At 42.5% G+C, this 22,931-nt stretch overlaps 1 protein-coding gene across 2 annotated transcripts in view; it reads right to left on the bottom strand.

The window, feature by feature from the left end:
- Positions 1 to 2,346: 2,346 nt before the first annotated feature.
- The window catches only part of nectin3a (nectin cell adhesion molecule 3a), a 37,401-nt gene continuing 16,816 nt past the window's right edge, over positions 2,347 to 22,931 (bottom strand). Inside the window, exons 2-6 of one of the 2 annotated variants that reach the window (XM_084559047.1) lie at positions 18,242 to 18,592; positions 13,953 to 14,252; positions 11,127 to 11,244; positions 9,240 to 9,391; positions 2,347 to 7,197 (exon numbers count right to left, since the gene is read on the bottom strand). In XM_084559047.1, the coding sequence (XP_084415173.1) occupies positions 6,557 to 7,197; positions 9,240 to 9,391; positions 11,127 to 11,244; positions 13,953 to 14,252; positions 18,242 to 18,592 (1,562 nt within the window). In that variant the 3' untranslated portion in view covers positions 2,347 to 6,556. The remainder of the gene's footprint in view (positions 7,198 to 9,239; positions 9,392 to 11,126; positions 11,245 to 13,952; positions 14,253 to 18,241; positions 18,593 to 22,931) is intronic. The other variant, XM_084559048.1, reaches the window with a different exon arrangement.

Genomic DNA, 22,931 nt, shown 5'->3' with positions numbered 1-22,931 from the left:
GTGACAGAGACTGATCACCTTAAACGCATCGTGTCTCCTCATGTCGGAGAGAAAACCATCTAATCCATCTCTTTAATCATTTTCAAGATTTGTCTTTTGGTTTTTTTTCTGATGAATTGATGTCAAAAGCCCCAAAAATGGTCACTTACAATGACATAAAACAAAAAAACACAGCAGATCCTCATGTATATAGTGTGCAGTTTTGTTATTTTTACATTTGAGTATAAATGGAAAATTATAAAATTGCATCTTATGTCTAGTAAGAGACTATAAGTAAGCCTCTTATGACATTAAAGTTAGTTTACATAGTTGTATAAAACCCTGAACACTTTGATTTGACTCAGAGTTTTCCTCTAAATAGTAGTTTGACAGTACATTTTAAATCACAAAGCACACAGGTGACCTACTGGTCAAGAAATAGCTGATGTGCAAAAAGAGAAGCCTCACTTCTTAACTCGGACGGGTTTATTTTAGCAAATAAGGGTCAACATTTCAGAAAACTGCTGTCTTCAGGACAAAGCAAAGCAGACCTGACTGGTATTTATACCAACTGGGGCAGGTGCTGCGAATCAGGACAATCAACTCAAGTGGCCAAGCTAAAGGAGGCCTCAGAGCAAACAGATTAGCTCCTCATAATCAAGAAATCAAACCCGTGCAAATCAGAAAAAACGGCACAAGTGATCAGTTAAAGATGTCACGTTGAAGACCAACTTAAGTTAGAGCCTTCTCTGGAGCGTTCAGCCACATCTGTGTTCTTCTTGAGTTTGTTCAGCTGTCACAGAGATCGTGACCCGAGGACTAAACTTTGCTCCCATGTTGTCGTTTGGGCGTCAGCGGCTGCTCCCAAGAGATGGATCAAATCAAAGCTGAAGGTTCTGACGCTAATCCAGTAAGAGGAACTTAAGTTAAGAACTTTTGTCAAACAGCTCATAGATTATTTTAGACTTTAAAATGAGTTCAGTGTTGCCAACAACAAACTTTCCATTAGAAGCTGTCCTGGAGCTTTCAGCGGTGTCACAAGTCCTCATTTTGCTCAGTTTTCATATAAAATGTTAAGATTTCCTTTATTTTTTGGAGAGTTTTTAAATATTTTTAACCATTACAGCTTTAAACGGTAACTCCTAAACTTGTTACAGAACAGAATTAGTTGCTATTTAAATAAAACCAGCAATAAAATCAGCAGATGTTTAAGAAGTTAAAGTTGCTCAAAAGCTACAGAACAGCTCCTAAATGCACCGTTGTTTACAACTTGTTTGCACAATTAATAATTAAATTTCAGCCTTGACTGAAATATGAAATATGAAATATTTGGGCACTTATTCCAAAAGTTGTCCCCCAAAAAGAAGACATCGCTGACAACAAAGAGGAATTTGAACACTCTCTGAAAGACGTCTGGCTCGACGTAAAGTAAAAAGGTCAAGACTCCTGCTGCACTTGTAATAAATGGAACAGCTTTATTAGACCGACGTGTTTCGGCTCCTGGATGACCCCGATGAAGGCCACGAGACGAAATGCGTCGGTCTAATAAAGTTGTTCCATATAACACGAGTGCTGCCGGAGTCTTGACCTTTTCCGGGTTCCTTTTCCTCCTCTGTGAACCTTGGCAGCAGGTGAAATGGCGCCAGAAATACAATTTGTTTTTCTTCAGCATGAAGTAATATGTGGTTCTTTTACGCCTGAATAAATACCTCATTAAATTCAAGCCCAATAAGTTGACACAGTCCTGATTAGGCTAATCAGTAGGAGGTAAATCTCTCTTCACAGCACATCAGTTTTAAATCTGATGTCTGTGGCATCATTTCCGCACTGGTGGGTGCACCAATGACCGAGTGATTTACTAGAGCTGAACAGAGACGCATCTGAGAGTGATGGGGTGGAAGTTACAGCGACGGGGACTGTGATCGAGATGACAAAAAAAATTAGTTTTTATAGTAGCTACGGTTCTGTAGGTCAGGAGGAATGAAACTGAGTACAGGCAGCTCTAAAAAATGTTTACGATGCCTCACATAAAAACTAAATTCCACATTCAGAGTTAGGGTTAGTGTCTATAAAAGAAAACGATCGATGACAAGCAATATTACTGTCATTGTGGGTTTTTCTTGCCAGAGAGCGCTGAAAGAAGAGAAAGGATAGATGGAATATGTCATGAGTATGTGTACACTGTGTTTGTGTAATTGCTCTCACTGCCACTAGGGGGAGAAAAATACTCTGCACTGTATCTTTAAAAAAAAAAGTGAGAACACTACTTGTGCCCTTCATTTAAAGACTTCCTAGCCTACCAACTAATAGTAACTCTTCATATTTCTCCTTTTGCATGACGAATATAGACTACTGCCACCTGCTGGTATGAAGAGATATTAAAGGACGGAACATAGCTGGTCATTGCCTGTAGAGTTTTGCGGTGTGTTCAAGTCCAACTTATCCCAGACGCATGTCGACGTACGGCAGTAGTAGAAGTTTTGTGATGTCAGTCGTGTGTCTGTGCATTCATTTATATCTGCCCTCAAAGCTCCTGATGGATATGGCAGTTACAGTATCGTATTACCCCACCATTTATTAACTTTAAAAACTGATGTCAATCAAAAGAACTGTTCCTCTCTGAAAGCAGAATCTCACAAACACATCTGAGTGCAATAATGGTGTTTTTTTTTTATTGCAAACAAAGGAACAAAATACAATCGGTCGCACTTTCACCTCTGATTCCTGTGAGACATCAATCACTCAAAGAACAACATACAAAAAGAACAAAAAAAATAAAATAAATTGGTCGCAAACTCTCCAGAACAAATATAAAATGCAGTGAAAACAGGATCGCCGTCTACTGTACGTCATCACGAGCCCAGAGCTCCTCTCGTGAGATCAACTAATACTCTGTGAAAATGACAGACCTCATACAAAAAAATAAGATTTCTCAATAATAATAATAATAATAACAATAAAAATAAAAATAAAAAAAGCCAGCATATTTACAGGACAATAATATTTTCTATGACTCTGGCTTGCCTAAATTCCCAGTGAAACTTTTCTTATTACAATTTTCTCAGTAACCAACTTGTTACACGTGTCCTTTCAAAGCGTATAAGGCATAACAATCAACCTTTTGTCCTCTCTGATGATTTGATAACAGCAAATCTTACACATGGAGATGGGTTTTACATTGACGTTCTCAGTAACCGTCGTTTATTTAAGTTTCTGTGCATTGCTCAGCCCACTTAAGGCACCAACTACTCAGCAGGGGAGTCCCGGGACAAACTGTACACGAACATAGAAACCGAACGGAGAGAACAGCTAATCCTACGCTAATCCTATTCTCAATATGTACATGTATATAAACACTAGTGATGGGAAATAATGAGCGTGTGGGCAGCTTAATAACTTAATTTACATGCAACCGGTTGGTAAGTGACCATATAAAAGGATAAAAAAAACAAAAAAATAAACATTCATCACTCGAGACGAAGCCGAGGCTGATGGAAAGATCATTTTTAGAGACAGCAGTTTGCACGGGGGCGACTTTTTACCAAAGAAGAAGCCACAAATCAGCCGCATAAAAACATGTGCGCGCAGACACGAATGAGCTATATATCACCGAGTGCGACGTGGATAGAAAGGGGAAGAAGTAAGGAAAAAAAAAAAAGAGGAGTTAATTAAAAAGCTCAAGGTCTGAGGTGAGGACCGCTCTTTGAACGCGGGCTGCGGTGGCAGATGTGTGGCGGCTGGGGGTGCGTGCGTGCCCCGATGAGAGTGAGAGCGAGCTGAGGAGATTAAAGTAGTTTATTCTCAGACGTCTTAAACCTTCGACCAAAGCCCTGGCATGAGAAAATGAGGGCGGAGAAGGGTTAAAAGAGAGAACCCAACATCTATAAAAAACCCCAATAAGAAAGTAGACCTCAAAATAATACGCTTATAAGGTCCTTTTTTTCTCGCAACAAACACCCTGATTGACTAAAGTTTCCAAAAAGGGTGAGTTTTCAACATTTCATGTGAAGCTTAGCAGAGGCCACTTGATCCATGTATCATTCCTGAGGAAACAAAAAAAAAAAAAGAGCACTAAGTGGGAGAGTGCAAGGTCAGATCGAGCAGGGAGAGATGAGATCACTCATGATGTCAACTCTTTTGTTTCAACTTAATGTCGCTGGATTTGTTGTTTATAGGGAAAGAAGAAGAAAAAATATATATAAAAATCCTTTGGGGAGCCGTTACGCAGACAGCTCCAACCTGATTTTTTTTTTTTTCACTTGTGGATTGAGTTTCTCGTTTCCATGATATCCTCAGAGGAGCCAAACCCCAGCATTACAGCGGTGACGTCAGCCGCTCGCTCCGTTTCCAAGCTATTGGAATATTCATACTTCAGACAAAAACACATACAGGCTGAAGCCGAAGGAGCGGCTCTTCAGCGCCGCTTCTCCATTTGCCGCTTATTTACAATCCTGACAGCCGAGCGTCGAGCGGGAGCAGCGAAAGCTATTGGGGGGTTTATGGAGCCACATAATGTCACATGATGACAGCTGGTGTAGTCGCATCTGGTATTTATAACACTTTTAACTGAAGTTAAAAAAAAAAAAAAGATAATGACCAATTGGTGTCGGTCTAACAGAAAGAAATCAGAGAGGAGGGAAAATGGAAAAGACAGCGACGCAGCCTGTTATCATGGCTAAGTGGAAAAGGCCAAAGCCTGCCTGGCTCCTTTTGATGTTTACTGACAACGGTAATAACAGAGTTGTGCTTTTCACTGCTTTAATGTGCCTGGATTAACACATCTCAATACTGATAATAAGAGTGGATTCGGTTAAGGTTATTACCAAACCTCATTTTGTTATATTTAGAGTCAGCACTTTCAGAGTAGTTTTTATTGGGAGAGGCAGAGTTTGAAACGACTGGGCTGGATTCAGATCTATACACTAAAGGTAAACGGCGCATGTAATCTGTAATCATTTTATGAGCGAGCGACAACCTCCACGGTTGAAAAGTAACACAGTGAAACACTGAGCACCAGGTTCATACAATTAACTGTAAGGATTAATAGCTTAAAATTAAAAGCCGGCAAATACTGTAGAGGATCACAATCACCTACATCAGGAACCACATTTTCCAATTTCCAAACACAAGTTGGGAGCGACCAATGTGGCCACTGTTGCTGATGCCACCTGCCCGCCTCAGCTTCGCCTCTTTTCCCCTAATTTTAAACAAGACGGGAAGTAGGAGGAGTCAGGCACGGCCAAGATGGCGGTGGCCAGGACCACTAAACTGAGCTTCAAACCCACTTCAGGAAACGGAGGGTTTGTGCATCTTTGTAAACAGTTCCTGTTTATAAGCCACTGTTTACTCTTCACTTTTCCTACTGCAAAACATGTGGTGGTGGTCAGCACTGACTGCGACTATAAAACAACCGTCGTTCTCTGCATTTTAAATATCGCAACGTACGAACAGAAGAAGAAGGAGCAACCACCATGAGCTGTTGGATGAAGAGCTGCTCGCGACAACGCCGCTGCACCACAGCAAAGTAACTGATTTCGCCGTGCCCCTGCGTTTGCGTGAGAAAACTACTCGTGCCGTTCGTATTAATTCCGATCCGAGCCGCCGTCGTCGTTCTTCACCAGATTATGTATCAAAACAACCTGAGTTTGTTTGGCTGCGCTTCACACACATATTCCATTTACGATTTGTACATTCGTGACAAAACTGCTGCAAATTCGTAACCACACATGCAACCAGGACTTTAAATGTTTACAAGTTTAGGAAAAGAAATCCACAAAGCTAAAGTTAAAAGTTCTTTCACAGGGGAATGAGATCTCTCCGGTGGCAGGTTTACCATTTCATGACTATTTTAAATGAGATACTGTGAGATTGCGGAAGCCACTTCACCAGAAAGTTTACGCGGGGCAGTGTTTTCATGTAATTTCATGTAAGTCCATCAGTCAACTTGCTTTTCCCTTGGCACAAAGCCTTTGTTAAGTCTCCCTTTTAATTGTGTGACTTTCCCTTTCACTTGAAGATACTTTGTTTTAAAGATTCATGCAGTATAGTTTGCTTTAAATACTGGTTGCAGCTATGATAGACATTTAATCCGTATAAAAATGCTGTCAGCGATCAAGAGACCATTTTCAAAATGCCGCAGACGTTTTTTTATGGGAGCAGAGCTCAGTCACTCAGGGATATAAATACTTCACTAACGAGGGGTCTGAACACCTGACCTGTGACCCGTGACGAAGGCAGGTGCAAACACAAACAAAGCACAAAACAAAACCTCATTCACGTCAGTCAAAACACTGTTGTATGCAAAAGCCTCTTAACCCTACACAGATAATATCACCGAGGCTCTCCAGCTCCTTTGTAGCTCCTTGAAATGCTACAAAGAGTAATACAATCCGCGCACACGTCCTTAAGGTCAAGTGGTTACAATCAAGGCAGAGCAGAATTATTCAAAGCGCTCACTGTGAAACTGAGCCGAGAAACTGGATTTTTCCTTTAAATGAAATGACACAACCTTTAATGATATTTATATCTGTCACTTGTTAAATTATTCTCAGTCACTCAAAATGTCCATTTCTTTTCCTCAAACATACCACTCTCTGCGGGAAATCACAGATCCGTCCATGTGGGACACATAGTCGCTGTCTGTACCATTGTCATAGCAGTCCTCCGGGAGGTAGGGGGAGCCGTTGTTCACAGGGGGCCCACAGGGGTGCATGTTTTGGGTGTTGTAGTGATCTGGGTAGTAGTTTCCATCCTTGTGGCCCCTGTGGGCGTCCCCCCTGTCAACCCAATCGTCCCTGTCCTTACGTTCAGGGGTGTAGTCAGGGTAAATGATGTCTCCACCCAGTTTGGGTTTCAGGTCCTGGCTGCCTTTGCTCGTCTTGTCCCCGTAAACCTCCTGCAGCTCATGAGGCTGCAGTACGTCCAGCTGAGACTCCTTCTGCATGTCGGAGGGTCCCAGGTACTGTTTGGTGTAGTAGTCTCCCCTGAAGGTTCTGCGCTGGCGCATAAAACAAGCCCCACCGAGGATCAGCAAGAGGATCAGGAACAGAACCCCGCCCACTGCTCCGCCAACGATCGTACCCAGGCTGCTGTCATGTAAGGAGGCCAAGGTGGGAAAGGAGATCTGGGCTCTCTGCTGGTCCATGGCAGAGCCGGTTCCAGGGGTGTCATGGGGCAGGGAAGTCGTAGTGCTCGGTGCTGGGGTGGTGGGGGGAGGATCTGCAGAGTGAACATGTGATGAAAAGATTTAAACCAAAGAGGAAAGACAAATTGACAGACAGAAGGAGTGAGGTCTCATAAAACTAAAGCGGAGAACGACTGCACTTAATGTTCTGTAACAACTGACAAAGCAAGTGTGAACGGTTTTTGGATTAATTTTATAACAACACTTTGCAGGGTCGGAGCAGAGACGTGGCTCTCCTGAGGGAGGAAGAAGCTGTTGAAAGCTGTGCTGTAGAGCAAAATGTGGGAAATGAGAGGGGCAGAGGGAGGTTAAGTGCTAAATGTCTGTATGTGTGTAAGCATGACAGAGAGACAAAGAGAAGGATCGGAGCACTCATCAGCATCTGACTGTGTGTGATTAGCTCTCTCCCTTTTCATTCTAAACTCTGCTGAGCGTCGGACATGTGAGAAGATGAAACACTGTGTGATCGATGTGAGGTTCCTGCATCTGATTTGTCCTCTGACGGCCGGCATCAGCAGCCGGAGCTGGAGAGGAAAAGGGGCTGCGTGGAGCTCAAGGTCAGGATGAGTGCCTCCATGTTGACCTCCAGTCTCAGGAACTAAGAGCAGCCTGATACCACTAGTCGATCAGTGTGCAGGCACATCAAAGGTATGACTACAAAACCAATAAAAGGTCTGCATCACCGGGAGGTTTTGAGGCACTAGCTATCAAAACCCAAGTCCCTGCAGAGCCATGATGATTTTCACAGTTTTGTAACTGAGTAAGAGTCTAATTACCTGCTATTATCCACAGCGTGTGAAGCAAGAGAGGGCGTAGCGGAGACAGATCAAGGTCAGTGATTTGATATACTAGCAATCACCTCCTTCGTCAGTCACCATCAATCCCACCCTACAGCCGGACATTTTAACCTCACGAAGGCTCGGAGCATCTGCAATCATGTAGCTGATCATCTGAGAGGCGAGGAGCCAAAAACCACAAGGCTTCAGAGACAACTGGGAATGTGAAACAGTTACACCAAACAGCCATGTCGGGGGAGGGAGCATAACAGAGTCGACCTGGCTATCTCCACAGGGGAGGGAGGCAAGAGGCCACATGCCCAAGTCTTAATATTTGACAAGAGAAGCAAGATAATTGCTCAGTGTAAGTCCGTCCAGGACAGGATGTCAGCTGTGCTTTCGTTTGGAGCGGGACTCCAAACCAGACCTGGACGCAGATGGAGCCTGACAGCCTTTTTTGGGACCTCTCCAGCTCCTTCCTCTCGACAGTGAGAAACCAAGAGGCCTGCGTGTGTTAGAGCAATACGTGTCCAAAAGCAGCAGTTGCTTTGTTTGGAGAAGGATTAAAAGGAGTGGAGGAGAAATGAAAATAAAAGGAGATGCGGAGTTCTCAGGATCCACGCCCTGACAATAATGAACTCATGCAGCAAACTATGGGCAGACAGAGGAAGCAGACGGCAGCAGCTCGGTACTGCTGCATGTTTTATGACAATGAATGAACAGAACAAATCCAAATGCAGGGAAACCCCTTCTGATGATTCAGAGAAGTCCCCTTTCAGGTTGATTCATAGCTTTAATATATCAAGTGTTGAAGCAAGCTAAACATTTTGATCAAGAGGACAATATATTGGTTTTATGGAGTACAAACACAGATTTCTGTGCACTGAGGATCTGTGAACACAATTCATTATGTCCCGCTGTGAAACCTGATCTTAAACTAAACACATAAAAAAGCTACATGGGTGCATGACTTGCTGAGGTAGACACCCTCGTCCTTATCTGAGACATGTGATGCGGCCAAAACCACAACACTAGAAAACGTTTGGTACCGATACTCTTTATCTGCTCTCTGTGCTCCTCTGTTGCCAGGAATGTGTGAAAGTGGATCTGGGCAGGAACATTTATATTTACATGGAGGCTTAGCTCTGCTGGAAAAGTCTTGATGTGAGGGGCTGGCTGTACTGGTAACATAATCCTAGATTCATCATTTCTTTTAATGTCAGCTATTAAATGTAGGTTATTTAAGTAAGCAGATGGTCCAATAACACTTCATGAAACTGTGTAAAAAGGGTTAGATATACCTTGTACCCAGAGGTTCACATCCTGGCTGCGGAAACCAATGTCATTCGTCACTTCGCAGCGATAGATCGCAGAGTCATTGCGCTCCAGCGGGCGAGTGAATGTAAGGGTATTGTTTGAGATCTCGACACCCTCAGGCACTGATCCATCCAACCTGTACAAGAAATAAACATGGCAGATATATGGGTTTGCAGTGTGTCACAGACAAACCTTCAAAGAAAGAAAGAAAGAAAGAAAGAAAGGTCCAATGTATGAATCAAACAAAATGAAAAAAGACTTTAAAGCTCTGTTCAGTCAGTTTTCCTTGTTGCAACTATTGTATGAGCACATGACTGTGATAATTTGAGCTGACTGCTCCTCCATCAGTCAAGAAGAAAAGCTTTATACATGAACACAAAGTTTTAAAAAAAAAAAGAAAGAATGATAATAAAGTGCTTGGCTGTCGAGACTTTACTGGTGCTGTCAGCCCAAATGAGACCATATTTCTTCGTTTTCAAAGCAAGATGATGACAAAGAGCTGCCAATGGGCCAGTGTTGCTCTGAAGCATGAACTGCTTGGAATCTTTTATTTATAGCAGGGAGTCTTCCCGATGGGTGCAGCAGGGCATTCGACAGCTCCAGTGTTAAGCTGGAGGTAATTTATAGACAGAGGCTTCTTCGCTTCGCTGCTTCATTTCAGTTTGTTTAAACTAGTTTAGATCTACACAAGTGAAGCACATGGCGGCTAATCCGTCATAAAGTACGTGCTAACATTAGTTACGCAACAAACATATTCCTTAGTCGTTAAGCTGGAACGACTACAACACTGTATTTGATTAATGACACAAACCTGTATACAAATACTCATCATCTAGTTTACTATGTAAAATTTTGATCTTTTGTTGTGTGAGATACCGATGGCAAAGTGTGAAGATTGTACTTTGTACTTGTAAGGACCTAAAAACAGACACCCAGCTTCCATTATTTACATTTTTCCAATAGTGCAGATCATATTACTGAGGCTGAATACTTGAGGAGAAATATCAAAAGGTTTTCCCAAGCGAGGCGTTGACAAGGACGGTCTGACTGCACCCTTTAAACAACTTAATGCACTCCAGAGGGCTGCAAGGGTTACAGTACTGGAACCATCTGAAGGACACGGTCCCTAAAATTAGGTGCAAGCAACATCCTAGTGAGTTCAAAGGTCCGCATTTAGATGTATTTAGTTGGTAGCTACGAAGCTGTGTGACAGAAATATGGTCGAAGCAGTGAGTATCATGTTTGTTCCAACAGCTACAAGCATTAAAAACCAATTACCACAGCAGAAGATCACAATTACCCACGAAGACCCTTCTCTTTCACTTGCACACCAAGCAGCAATCTGCAGAGCTGAAAAATGAAGCCAACCCAAAAAACTGTAGTTCCTCAAATGGCCACATGAGGCTGGCTCTAAAAAAGTACTCAATCCCCAGAGACCTCCAGGAAGTTAATGTTCAATTAACTTGTTTACAGCTGCATGGGGTAGAATTTACTTTGATTCACTTAAAATTATGCCAGATTAAGGGTGTGGTCCCTTTGCGTGACAGGTTAATACCCTCTCTAGCTTCTTGTCACCTGTGCGCCTCAGTTCTACTCGCACTCCACCCCCCCTGACCAATTTTGAATTAGCCAGGAGTTAGACACTGACACTTTTTGAGCGTAAAGCCCCTATGAGGCGCTACTGCATTTGGTTTAGCATTCAGCCATAAAGGTTGTTGCAAACTCCCACTAAACTGAAGGTCTAGTATGTATGAGTTGTGTGTGGTTATGACACAGTATTGTTTGGCAACAATACGAGAAACAATCGATGGACACCGACGTATGACTTTTTGGTGAAATCTACGTGATGTCGGCGTGCTGCGGATACTGACCTGATCCATGTGAATTGACGAGCAGGTGGGTTTGCTTTGGCGCCACAGGTGAATTTCACATTCGTTTGCCCCGCATACCAATTTTTGCCAATTCCCATTATCGACACCATCGGTGCAACTGTGAAACAACACAACCAGAGAGAGTCTTGATGTTAAAATCTGCATTATTTGCAACAAATAAAATGATATGAACACGTTTCATTACGGTTATTTTGTTATCTTGTGCAAAAGCACGCTGACCAACATTTATTATGTTTTTTTTCGGGTTTTGTTTTTTTGAAAAGGTAAAAGACTAGGGCTTTATTATCAGTCATCGTGAACCCAGCAGCTCAATGACAAATGAGCTTTTCCAGAAGAAACAAAGGCTGTATTATAAGCACAGTAGCGAGCGATGACAAAACAAAGGCTGTGCAGGACTGTAACAGGGTACAGGATCTGTTGGTAAAAGCGAGCCAAGAGAACAAACAAATGACCCTGGGTTGGTGGAAAGTTAGAAAATGACAGACTCTCTCAGACATTAGATGAACTGCAGCTAATAATAAACTCTAGTGCCTCACCAAGACAAAAAAAAAAAAAAAAGAAAAAAAAGAAGACCAACTCATGCCACTGTAATAAAACATGGCAAACACTGACATGGATATCCAATTTTTCATTGTGATTTCTCTGGAGGAGAAATGAGGAACTTATTACTGCCCGCAGAAAGATGCCTCGGTTCACCGTGTCCAATGACCCTCTTCACGCAGTTCAACGTCGAAATTCTGCTTCTTTTGCACTTAAAATCCCTTGACTCTGCATTTGACATGATTTATTGAGTTGGAAAGCCTCTTTCTTCCTGTATTAACCTTGTTTTTCTTTTTTTTGTGTGTGTGTCTCCACTCGCTGCCCCCCAGCAGCCTCGTGCTACTTGTGTTGCTGCTAAGACCTGATCAATATTTCATAAAATACCTTCATTAGCCTGCACTCACACAAGTCAAACACAGACTAACGTACTGCCCGCCAAGGAAGTACGCATCAATGATTATATCATTAGGATCACTCTTAAATTGCCCCTTTATGGGCGAGGAAGGGAAAGATAGTGAGCAGGCTATTCATAAATCAAGCTAGCAGCGTGGGTTAATATCGATAAGATACACTGGACATTTAAGGGATGCAAAATCAGAGCCATAGTAATAATAATACTTATTATTTAGTTGTATATTGTGATCTTGATTACACAAGTTCATTCTAGAAAAGTTAAATTTTAATATGCTGAATAATCGCACATAGCTCCCTGACACTCCTTGTACTTAACTTAATCAAAGCAGTAAAAGCAGTTTCCTGCAGGCGGTGCAGGATTATTCCACAAAACCATCCAGACAAAATGTTGATCCATTTTTTTAAATATATCTCTGTATATTTTCCGTAGTTATGATAGATTTGGAGCCATTTTTCTCCCAACAAACCACAGGAATTCTCACTCCTGGAAAATAATTGATTTTAAACGGGTCTTGTTATATGGATATGGATGTAACAGGCTGATCGGTATTTACAGGAAAAAGACAGTGTGTTATGGACTCGATCAAAATAAAGGATGAGCAAGCCATAAAAATGTTGCTTTGGCATCATGTGTGATTCAGGAACTTCTTACCAAAGAAACAGAGGAGGGCTGTGAAGCTAACCTTAGCTGCAGCTGTCAAAAGGCCGACCATGAAAATGCTCTCTACTACAACCGTTCTCAACTCCGGCTAAAGAGTGTACTTGCGTTAGTTTGTTGGGCATCAGAGAGAATGATGATGAAAATAAAACCTGAAAGTTTTTAGTATGTAACATTTACATGCTCACGTCATATTATTAATTGACTTGAAGGCAGTACACTGACATTCATTCTGATAAGTTCAGACTATCCATATCCGTATTTCCATCTTAAATATTATTTTCTCAGTTTTACACACAAAGAACTTTTTTTCTCAACCAGAGAGATGGTATCAGTTCAACCCTAACATCTGATCTGCAAATAAAACAATGAAGGTCATTTATAGGACTGTAATGGCTCCATTAAGTACTGATATCCGTGTCTGTACTCAGTATCGGAAAGTACAGAATGTGATCTGACAAAAAGTTATATAATAATACATTTTATTTGTGGGCGCATTTCATAGCGCTAAAGGTCACCTAATAAAAAAAAAAACAGCAATGCATAAAACATCATCAGAATAACAATGAAATAAACTTAAAAGCAGATTTAAAAGTATATAGAACTGAGATAAAGGGAAAACGGTTTAAATGGAGTAGGCAGTTTAAAAAGATGTGTTTTGAGTGGGGATTTGAGAGTCTGTGTTTTGAGTTTCAGGTGGTAGAGTGCATCAGTTCATCCGTGACTACTTTTTATCATCATTGCATTACAGGAATACGTTACCCAGTGCTTATTACTGGTTGAGGATCTGATTGTCACTGTAAATCAGTTTTACCATTTTATTTACTTGATCCCAGGCTCCTCCTGTCTCCTCTCTTTGTCCACTAAGGTAGTGAAGCGGTATATAAAGGTAGCCTATTTACAATATATATTTGTTATTTAGTTTTTATTATCCTGAGGAAAGAACAAAAAGTCTGACAGACGTGTGTACTTAATGTCTACTTACTGTGCTGTCTTTATTTACAACAGTAGAACTTTAAAAGGGAGAGAGTAGTTTTATGGCCCAAAGGAACATACCACATTCAGCTTCGCAAAACTTCAAGGATGAATTCACTTGTTTTTTTTTTGTTCATGAGCTTTAATGTGAAGTAAAATATAGAATATAATTTATCTTTTGAAATGTAAGAAAGTTTAAGGAGGAATGTAGCACTTACACTGAACATTTAGCTTGTAGTGTATGCGGAACTCTGTCTGCAGGGCAGGGTGACGCACCACGCAGGTGAGCGTCTTCCCCTGGGCGTAGCTCTGCGGCTGCCACAGGTAGCGCACGTGTGTGGTGGTCGTGCCGTTGGGCTCGTCTTGACTTTGCTTCTCGGACCGCCCGTACAGCTCCGTCTCCCAGAAGACCTCGGCGGCGGGGCGGCCGCGCTCCGCTATGCAGGTGGCCACCAGTGACTCGTTCCCGCCGTCCAGGAGAGCGGTGGGGCCCGCGGACACGTACACCTTTGGCTCCACTGGAAGGAGAGTGAAGAGAGGCAGGAAATGAGGAATTGACAGAATGGATTACAAAATGAATATTGATCTTCTTGTGTATGTGTATGAATAAATAATGTCCAGTGGCCTCAGTATACTTAACTGACAAAAGAACACAGATTGACTTCTTCCATTTCACCTATATGCATTAAAAATTGATGGACTGTGCTCTTCAGTCATATGGAAGCATTTCAGTGGAGACGTCTTTATTGTAGCGTGCCAAACATAAAGTGTGCTTTAGCAGAGGCAGCACACACAGCGCTAGCCTCTATTTACTATACGGCTCTAGCAGAGTACATCAATACCTGCAGCACGCATATGACTTTGAGCAAAAACACTGAATGTTGAAAAATCTGGGGCTGCAGCCAACACTGTGGTGTATTCGTATTTGACTTTGTTGCACTGAAGTTAGAGGAGCTAAGTTACTTAACACTTCACATTGCTTTAGCGCTGGTGCAATGTTACACCAGCATCCTGAGAATGACTCGAGCCTTAGACGTAGCGAGGATTTTCTCAACAGAGAGGCAAAACAGATCCTTGTAATAGGGACATGACCAGAATAATGCGACCGTCTACCTGTTACACAAAAGCAGCAAAGCAGTTTGTCTTATGCTGCTCTGGCCAAAAGAAAACAGATCACACACACACACTGTCAGCAATGACACTTGGGAAAGTTCAGGGAGACAAAGGAGGAAGAAAGGACAGTCCAAATACAAAAGAGAGTCTGCTAAGGGACGGGAGGACACAATGGTAGTGATATGAAGTAGCTACACAGGTTATATAAGGAGGGTACACTTCCATGTTCCATCTCTAGAAGTCTCCTATTACATTTCACCGTCGTCTTTGTGTTGCAGTACACCACCTCCTCTGTCTCTGCCTCCTTTAAAAGAACAGCTGTTCCACTTACTGCAATGGTGACAGTTTTAAAGAGGGCACGTGGGTGCATACAGCCGCATAATCCACGACACAAGGGCATCATCTTGAAGACGTCTACCACCATCCTCCCAAGCAGGAGGTCCAACAGCTCATTCAAATAACTGCCGGCAGCCCCCCTCCCCCTTCCAAAAATAACCTGGCCGTGCAGGGGTGGGGACGCCGTTCTCAGTCCTCCACCTCACATTCTTGTCCCTGCCCCTCCTAGCAGGCCTCCGACTATAAACAGTAGCTGCTCTATGTTAGGAGGCTGAAGGATCAGAATAACTAAATCAGACAGACGTGTTAATTTGGAGTTGCTGTCAAAAAGGGAGGGGAACGTTTTGCACAAGGGGAAACGCGTAAGGGAAAAAAGGGTAACGATTTACCTTCAGCGAACTGGCTGCATTGGCCCTTTCCTGATCCACACATGCACACCCAACACTGATGTCAGAGTGGAAACCTCTATAAAGAAGAAATTCAACTGGCTGCTCAATGACCATGCATCATGCCGGGACATTTTTACACTAGGATTTAGCATTACTATGTAAAGCAGTATGGTATCTGATCATCGAACATCATTTCTCAAGTCAGTTATGAAGGAAGTCAAGAACTAAAACCAAAAAGCCAAACAACCACAATTTGTTGTGCAAATGCAGTGCAACGATCTGCAAGTGAGCTCTCAGCTAGGTTCAGGCCACATTAGCTAAGTTGCCACAACAACAGAGGATACATAGCAACACGCAAAGCAAATTATAGTGCTCTCACATGTAAAGGACAGAAACTGAACGTCCAGGGTCATTTTTATCGACTCAGAAGAGAATTGAAACATCCATCACGACAGAGCTGTGAACTACGACACACTTGAGATATTAAGCAACCTGAGACCATCTCTCCGTGGGGCTGATTTCTCAGCCATCTCACAGAGGGATGGTCTCAAGTTGAGTCATATAATATAAATTTAAAAAAAGCTGCATTATTGGGCACCTGATCAGCCAAACAGCTTTAAAACTAAACTGAATGTTGTTTATGGTCAGAGGATTAAGCTCAATGCTTGAGGCTTATTGGCAATAAATGCTTCTCAGTGATATCTACCTCGTAACGCGCGTGACTTGTTTTAAGGTCAGCTGTCGTGCATTGACCTGTCAGCAGCTGAAAACAAAGGGCCATTGTAATTCTTCAACTTTATGTGTCACATTTTCTCCTCTGGTTCCTTCCTATTGCTTGGTTTGGCTCACACACACACTGGAGAACAGCCCCTGCTGAAACGGGCCTGGTAGTCATAGACGCAAAAATGAAGTAGAGAGAGCGAACAGGAATATTGTGTGTTTGGGTATTATGATGCCGACTGAACGCAAGACAAGGTTTGCATGAAGAGCGCCGCACCTGTTAATCATTATGATGTGTGTCGTGACTTTGGTCTATTATTCGTGGGTTTGAATGTTTCAGTGCTTCACTTTAGTTCATTTGAACAGGAATGAAATGAAGCCATGTGCTTTCCTCACAAACCTCAAAGTATAAACATCAATCAAAAACTGGAATTTTGAATGAAAAACAAAAAAAAAAAAAAAGAAAGAAACTGAAACCAATAATATCCAGTATTTTGTATACCATAGGCTAATCCCGCAGTTGGGTCACAGCCACCTTGCTACAGTGAACTGCGTACATCCTAATGAATAAGACAAACTTGTGAAAAATGTGCAAGTCAACTCCAAACAAGGCAAAGACGAAGAAGCCACTCTTCATCGCTGCCTTGGGAACTTGGACCTGCTGACTCTAGGTCTTGTAATTGTGAAGTGCTCTCTTTCTAAGAAAAACACCCAGTGGGGGTAACCTAATTCCCACATGACACGTATCCAATTGCGAAGTACATATATTTCCACCATAATGACACCCTAATTACATCTGAATTGTAAAGGAGGCCTAAGGGTGAGTTTGTGCATGGGTGTGTGTGATTGTACGGCCCCAAAAAAAAAAAAAAACATGCCTGAGAAGCTGTTCAGAAAAGACAGCAAGGTGTAATTGAACTCTGTGAGGTCCCAGACACTGCGGCTGTCGCTGCAGCACTTAATGTAGCATTCATTAGACATCAGAGTCTCCTTCAGGCTCTGGAGACAAGAAGAAGCTGCCTACAGTGCAATCTCCTTCTCACAGCACAGGCAGGCACCCATTTAGGGCTTGAAACATACGCTGACCACAGAGAAAGTCCAATGTCCGTGCTCCTAGGAGAAGAGGGTTTACTCTGTCCATATAGCGAAGAACTAACAGTAAATGTATGTGTTAATTTCGACAAAACAAGACAATGAATGTGCAATGATGACAAGACAAGAATGTGCAATGATGACAAGACAAGAATGTGCAATTTTGATGAAGTTGAATGTGCAGATTTGTGGAGGTATCCTTTGGTATAAGTGTGGTATAGTTTGTGGTGTGATCATAATTAGTGACAAAGGTTAAAGACGTCAGAACTACAGCTGCAGATTATAGTTTCAGGACAAAGGTTTTTCATGCAGCTTTGTAAAAATGCAACTGCACAAGAGTCACTCTGAATCACACCCTGCAATTAACTTATTGTTTCATGCAACCAAGTAGCATGACGCTGAGACAGTCAGAACTTCCTGCATTGTGTTTGAACGGTTGCTACATAAGCAGAGAGTCTCTGTTTGTGTCTTACATGTAGTCGCCTCACACAGAATCTTTTGGAAACTCAGAGAAATATTTCATCTAACCTTTCGAATCAGTATTAATACCGTTCTGCAAATTTAAAACCTTTACAAAACACTTTTCACAGTAACACTGCAGTGAGTGGGACCACGCTAGGGCAGCCTATGTACAGCTGCAGACTCCTGCAGGAATTTAAATCTACATGGCATCTGTCCAGACAGTACTTAAAAAATTAGGTGGCTTCAGGGAGCAGTTTATTCCTCCAGGGCTAACACTCAGTGGTCACCTAAGCTTTGCTTAATCACAACCAACAATCTCTTGCTTTGTGAGTGAGATTTAAGGACAGTGTGAAGAGCCACTCAGTGCAGGTGCAAGTCAGAGAGCTATACTTTACCTAATACATTAACGTAGGTTGATGCTTGTGTATTGCCCAGAGGAAATGTTGCCACTTTGCAGGTGTAGGACCCGATATCCGCAAAGCCAACTCCTTCAAGGGTAATGGTGGCATCTTGTTTTGAAGGGGAAACAAACGAGATGCGCTTGCCGTATTCTGGAGAATAGGACGTTCCAAACTCTGGGTTGTACACTGCCAGGGTAATGGTGCCTGAAGGAAGACGGCGTTCCCAAGAGCTCTGTGTGAGACTGAGGTTGGAGCCCACTTCTATCCTACAGCCCAGTGTGATGTTCTTCCCCAGCACTGCAGTCACTTTGTCAGGAACAACCACCTGGTTACTGCTCACACCTGCTGAGGGAAAGGGACAGAGATGAGATTCAGATAAACAAGAGCGACGCACCATTGTTGCAGCCGTAATTAAAGTGGAGGGGCGAATTCCTTACGACAGCGTTACTTTGTTGGATTAAGAGATTACAGGTTTTGTTCTCAGGTGTCTAGCAGTGAAAGAAAATTGTCTGGGAATTCAAAGCTAGACTCGTTTTGTCAAACAGCACGCCTAAAAGTGACAGCTATAACAACACAGATAGAGTACAGTAGCTGAGATGTGCCAATCCAGAGAGAACGGGGAGAAAATTTCATCACATTTCATTGCAACACGTGTGAGATAACGTAGACATTTTTGGACACGCGCTGAATCCACTAATATCTTCTGATGTTAACAGAACACAAAGACAATATGTTGTTTCACTAGCCTTCCCAGGGTCACATTAACAGCCGTTTGTTCCAGACATGTTTTTTCCTGAGGTTGAACACAGAGCAGATTTCTTGTGGCTTACTTCTGAGTGCTCTGCTTTCCCTCTTAATAAGCAACACACTTTCACCGCAGGACACTCAGACTGTCCTTTTTGCTAATTATCAGAGCACCTTTCAAGCGAGCGAGGGAAAAAAAACGACTCTGGAAGGAGATGAAACAACGTACACAACGTGATGGCCCTTTTATGAGGCCCTTAATTTGGCTTGAGGCCCAACACGGGTTGTTTTTTTTGAACGTCTACTTTAAACGAGTGCAACATATATGCGCATTACTGCGATTGTAAATCATTCTCAAATGCAAATGTTAGTTGAGAACATTATGCTGACATACACCATAAAAAACAAACTAATAAACTCTTTTTTCTGCCGGTTAAAAAATGACAGAAAGTCAAAGGCAGGTTAACTTAAGTCAGTTATGCAGCTTTCCATTGCAGTGAAGCTTTTATCCATGGTGAAATGCATTAAGAGCCCAAACATAGCTATCCTTATTCTCTTCATTGTTTCAAGATCTGTTTTGAATCAAGAATCAATTCGCGACACCAACAATCAGAATCAGATCACGTCGCTGCCAAAGGGTTCCCACCCATAGTGATCTACACGTGACAGATGTGCTACTGGGTTGAAGCAAAGCAAACAAAAACATCCAGCTCAGTGGGAACGACTGCAATATCTCGGAAAACTAACCTGAAATAAATCCTAAATTACAGGTTATGGCTACAGCTCTGAATGAAGAGAGAGAAAAAGAAAAAAGAAAAAAAAAAAAAATCTCCTTCCTGGTTTTTAGCATGAATAATCAAACAAATGAGTCACTGATAGAAACACATATGCTTATTTAGGGAGTAGCTTGGACATTAATTTACAGCCCTGCCCAAGAGAAGTTTAGATCGTTCATTAAACCTTGTGGAAATGTTTGATTTATAGATAAAAACATAAAATACTGATTTAATTCAAAATATTCAAACAGTACGTCTCAGTCTTCTTGACTTGGTTATTTGGTTGCAGTGAGAGTAAGCTATATTTGGGAGCCATAAATTTCCACTTTGTACGTAGCCTCGGATGTGTATGGAGTAGCGCATATAAAAGTGGTCCGCTTGGCTGGTATTTTGAGTCTCTGGCATGAATGTGAGTGGTAAACCACAGCAATGCTATCTTGGTTTGTGAGGAATATAGCCAGGGAGGCTGAGGCTCCCCGTGCTCCATTACGTCCCCTGTAATTTCAGTGACTACACAAACACACACACACACACACAGACACACACATACACACGGAGAGACACAGTTTCTCTCTTCCAAAATAAGAAATAAGTGTGTGACCATGTGTGTAAGAGTCAGGCATTTTGTTTGAATGGCTGCTGAGTCTTAAATGTATGTTGCATTGTGTTACAAACTTTCATGCTGCGCTATCAACTTTGGGCTTTCCTGTTTGTTTGTTTTCTCTCTGCAGATCCACAATTTTTCAAAATATTTTGCTTCTTGCATTGCTGTGTAAACTGATCCTGCACAGCTCTGCACTGCATTCAGGCCTTTAGCCTACTAACCTAACAAATTACACTCCGACTGCCTTTTTGACATTCGGAAAAGTCACTTTGGATCATTAATCTATTTCCATTTGTTTACCTCCTTTTTCCCACCTCAAGATCCGGTTTAAACAACAGCCTGCAGGGCCAGAGTGCGTGCTTTGCGGCGCATGTGTTGCCCCGTGTTTGCATTGCTCCTGTCACAGATCTCTGGGTGTGCTGGTGTGGGGGGAGAATCAGGGTCAGAGCCGTGTGGGTTTTGCATTCTACGCTCCACGGTCACCCGAGCCGACGCGACAGCTGTTTGTTGTCGCCTTACGAGTGCGACTTTGTTGTTTTGCTCAAAAAAATATAGCAAACATTACACCACGGTGACGAAAGAAAGACTGACAGCGGGACAAAGATTCACAACATTTCTATATCTGGAACAAGAATGCACATAAAAAATCCTCCGGCAGCAAAGGTTGCCCAAGTACTATACTAACACGCTCGGCATGCGTGACATTGTACTGATGCATGCGCACATGTCTCAAACTAGCCTTCTCCCCAACATGCTCCACATACTGCAGCTACCTGAGATGACACTCCAACTGCTACCGTATGTAGTTTATCTGTCTCAGTGTGTCAGCTTTCAGGCCTGTGAAAACATACAAAGAAACTAGACTCCGTCCATGCTATGTTCCGTTTGTTTTACAGTAAGCATTTGGAAACAAGAAAGGAAAGGAGGGAGAGAAAGAGGGGGAAGTGTTTAAAGAGGACTCCACCCTTGCCATTAGGGGAGGAGAGACAGATGGCCTCTGCATGGGATACCTAAAGCCAGGAGGAGAGTGGGGAAACTTGGCACTGCTAACTGCGACCATGAAGAACACAGCCAGGGCTCACAAACTAGAGCACCGTGACATATTATCTAAAATACTGCAGGCAAATGAAATGTAAGCAGTGCGTTAAACACAGCTGTCATGCAGTTTCATCAAGGAAATAGGCGTGCTGCTGCAGTGCTGAGGCATTCCAGGACTGTCACTGTATTCATTACTGGTTATTCATCTTATTCAGCAAATGAAAAAGGCTCAGAAGGACACGCGTGAAAAACTTTACACCGTGTCACTGTTCTGATGGTTTATTCTGCATGTAGCACCTTAACCCAGAGAACCGCAAAACCACTGGCCTGCAAATCCCAATTTGACCGGAGAGGAAAAAAAATTAAAAAAAAAACGGGCTGCACTTTTGCCCTCCGTTCCTTGAGAAACCCGAGGAAAGAATGAACTCATGGGAAGGCAATGCTTGCTCTTTGAAGAAATGCTTCATATTTGTTTCTTTCCCTCCTGACATCACTAATTGCGACAAGCTGGTCCAAAGAAGCAATGGCAAATCAAAACCTTCCTCTTTGCCTGGCAACGGGCTAAAACATTCCACGTAGGCCGCTCCTTGAGCCAAGATCTCCACCTACCCAGACCTGACCCAGCGTCGGCCCTGACCTCCCCCAGAGGACGCCGTCTCCTGGCTTGAGATCTTCCCAGTGAAGCCTGCGGTGCGTATCAGAACCGTACGAGACCGGAGGGGTTCACGGCCAGAAACGCTCACGAGCAGCAGCAAAACAGACAATAAGTCATGTTTATGTAGACAAACTCCGTGCATAGATTATCATGTCAAACAGCACTCATGAGGAACTGATCTAAAGACCTCACAAGAGAAGAATGCAGACATGAGATCTGTGCAGGAGGGCGTGCGGTTTAAAGCAAGAGGAAACTCTGAGTTGTTCACGGGATGAATAAGGACACAAAACAAGAAATGGGGCAGTTACTGAGAGGAAGTACAGCAATGAGATGGGCATGAGAAAAGACTTGAGCAACAATATGTAAGGACATAAAAATGTTGTCCACTCAGCAAAGTAACTACACAAATTTAGGAAAATGGAAAAGTCCAACAGGGCTAAAATCACAAGTGTTCAGTAGATCAAAGCCTAGCTCACAGTTTAGCCATATGATCAAACGCTTAGTGGGCTCCTTCAATGAACAGGAAAACAGATCCAGCTAAAGGAAGTATGGGCATTACAGGTGAACCAGGAAGGTGATCTCTAAACTGTGACGGTCGTTCACAATGGACGCTTTTTACTTTAAAGTTAATTTTATCTCCCATTTAGCTAACCTGGGAATTCACAACTTTAAAACTAATAATCCCGAACTACTATCGTAGGAGTTACTTTGAGGACCTAAGTAGGAATAAACCAGAATTATTCTAGAAAAGGATTTATCTGTTTAATGACACCACACTAAAGATTTTAACGCGGTCTGACAACTTTAGGGCCCGTCCACACAGAAACGCAAAAACGCCGAAACGCATAAGTTTTTCATCGTTTTGGC

Source organism: Chelon labrosus (assembly GCF_963514085.1).
Source record: "Chelon labrosus genome assembly, chromosome: 13".
NCBI lineage: Eukaryota > Metazoa > Chordata > Actinopteri > Mugiliformes > Mugilidae > Chelon > Chelon labrosus.
The sequence above is the reverse complement of the archived record's forward strand: the minus strand, read 5'-3'. Positions and strand labels throughout refer to the sequence as shown.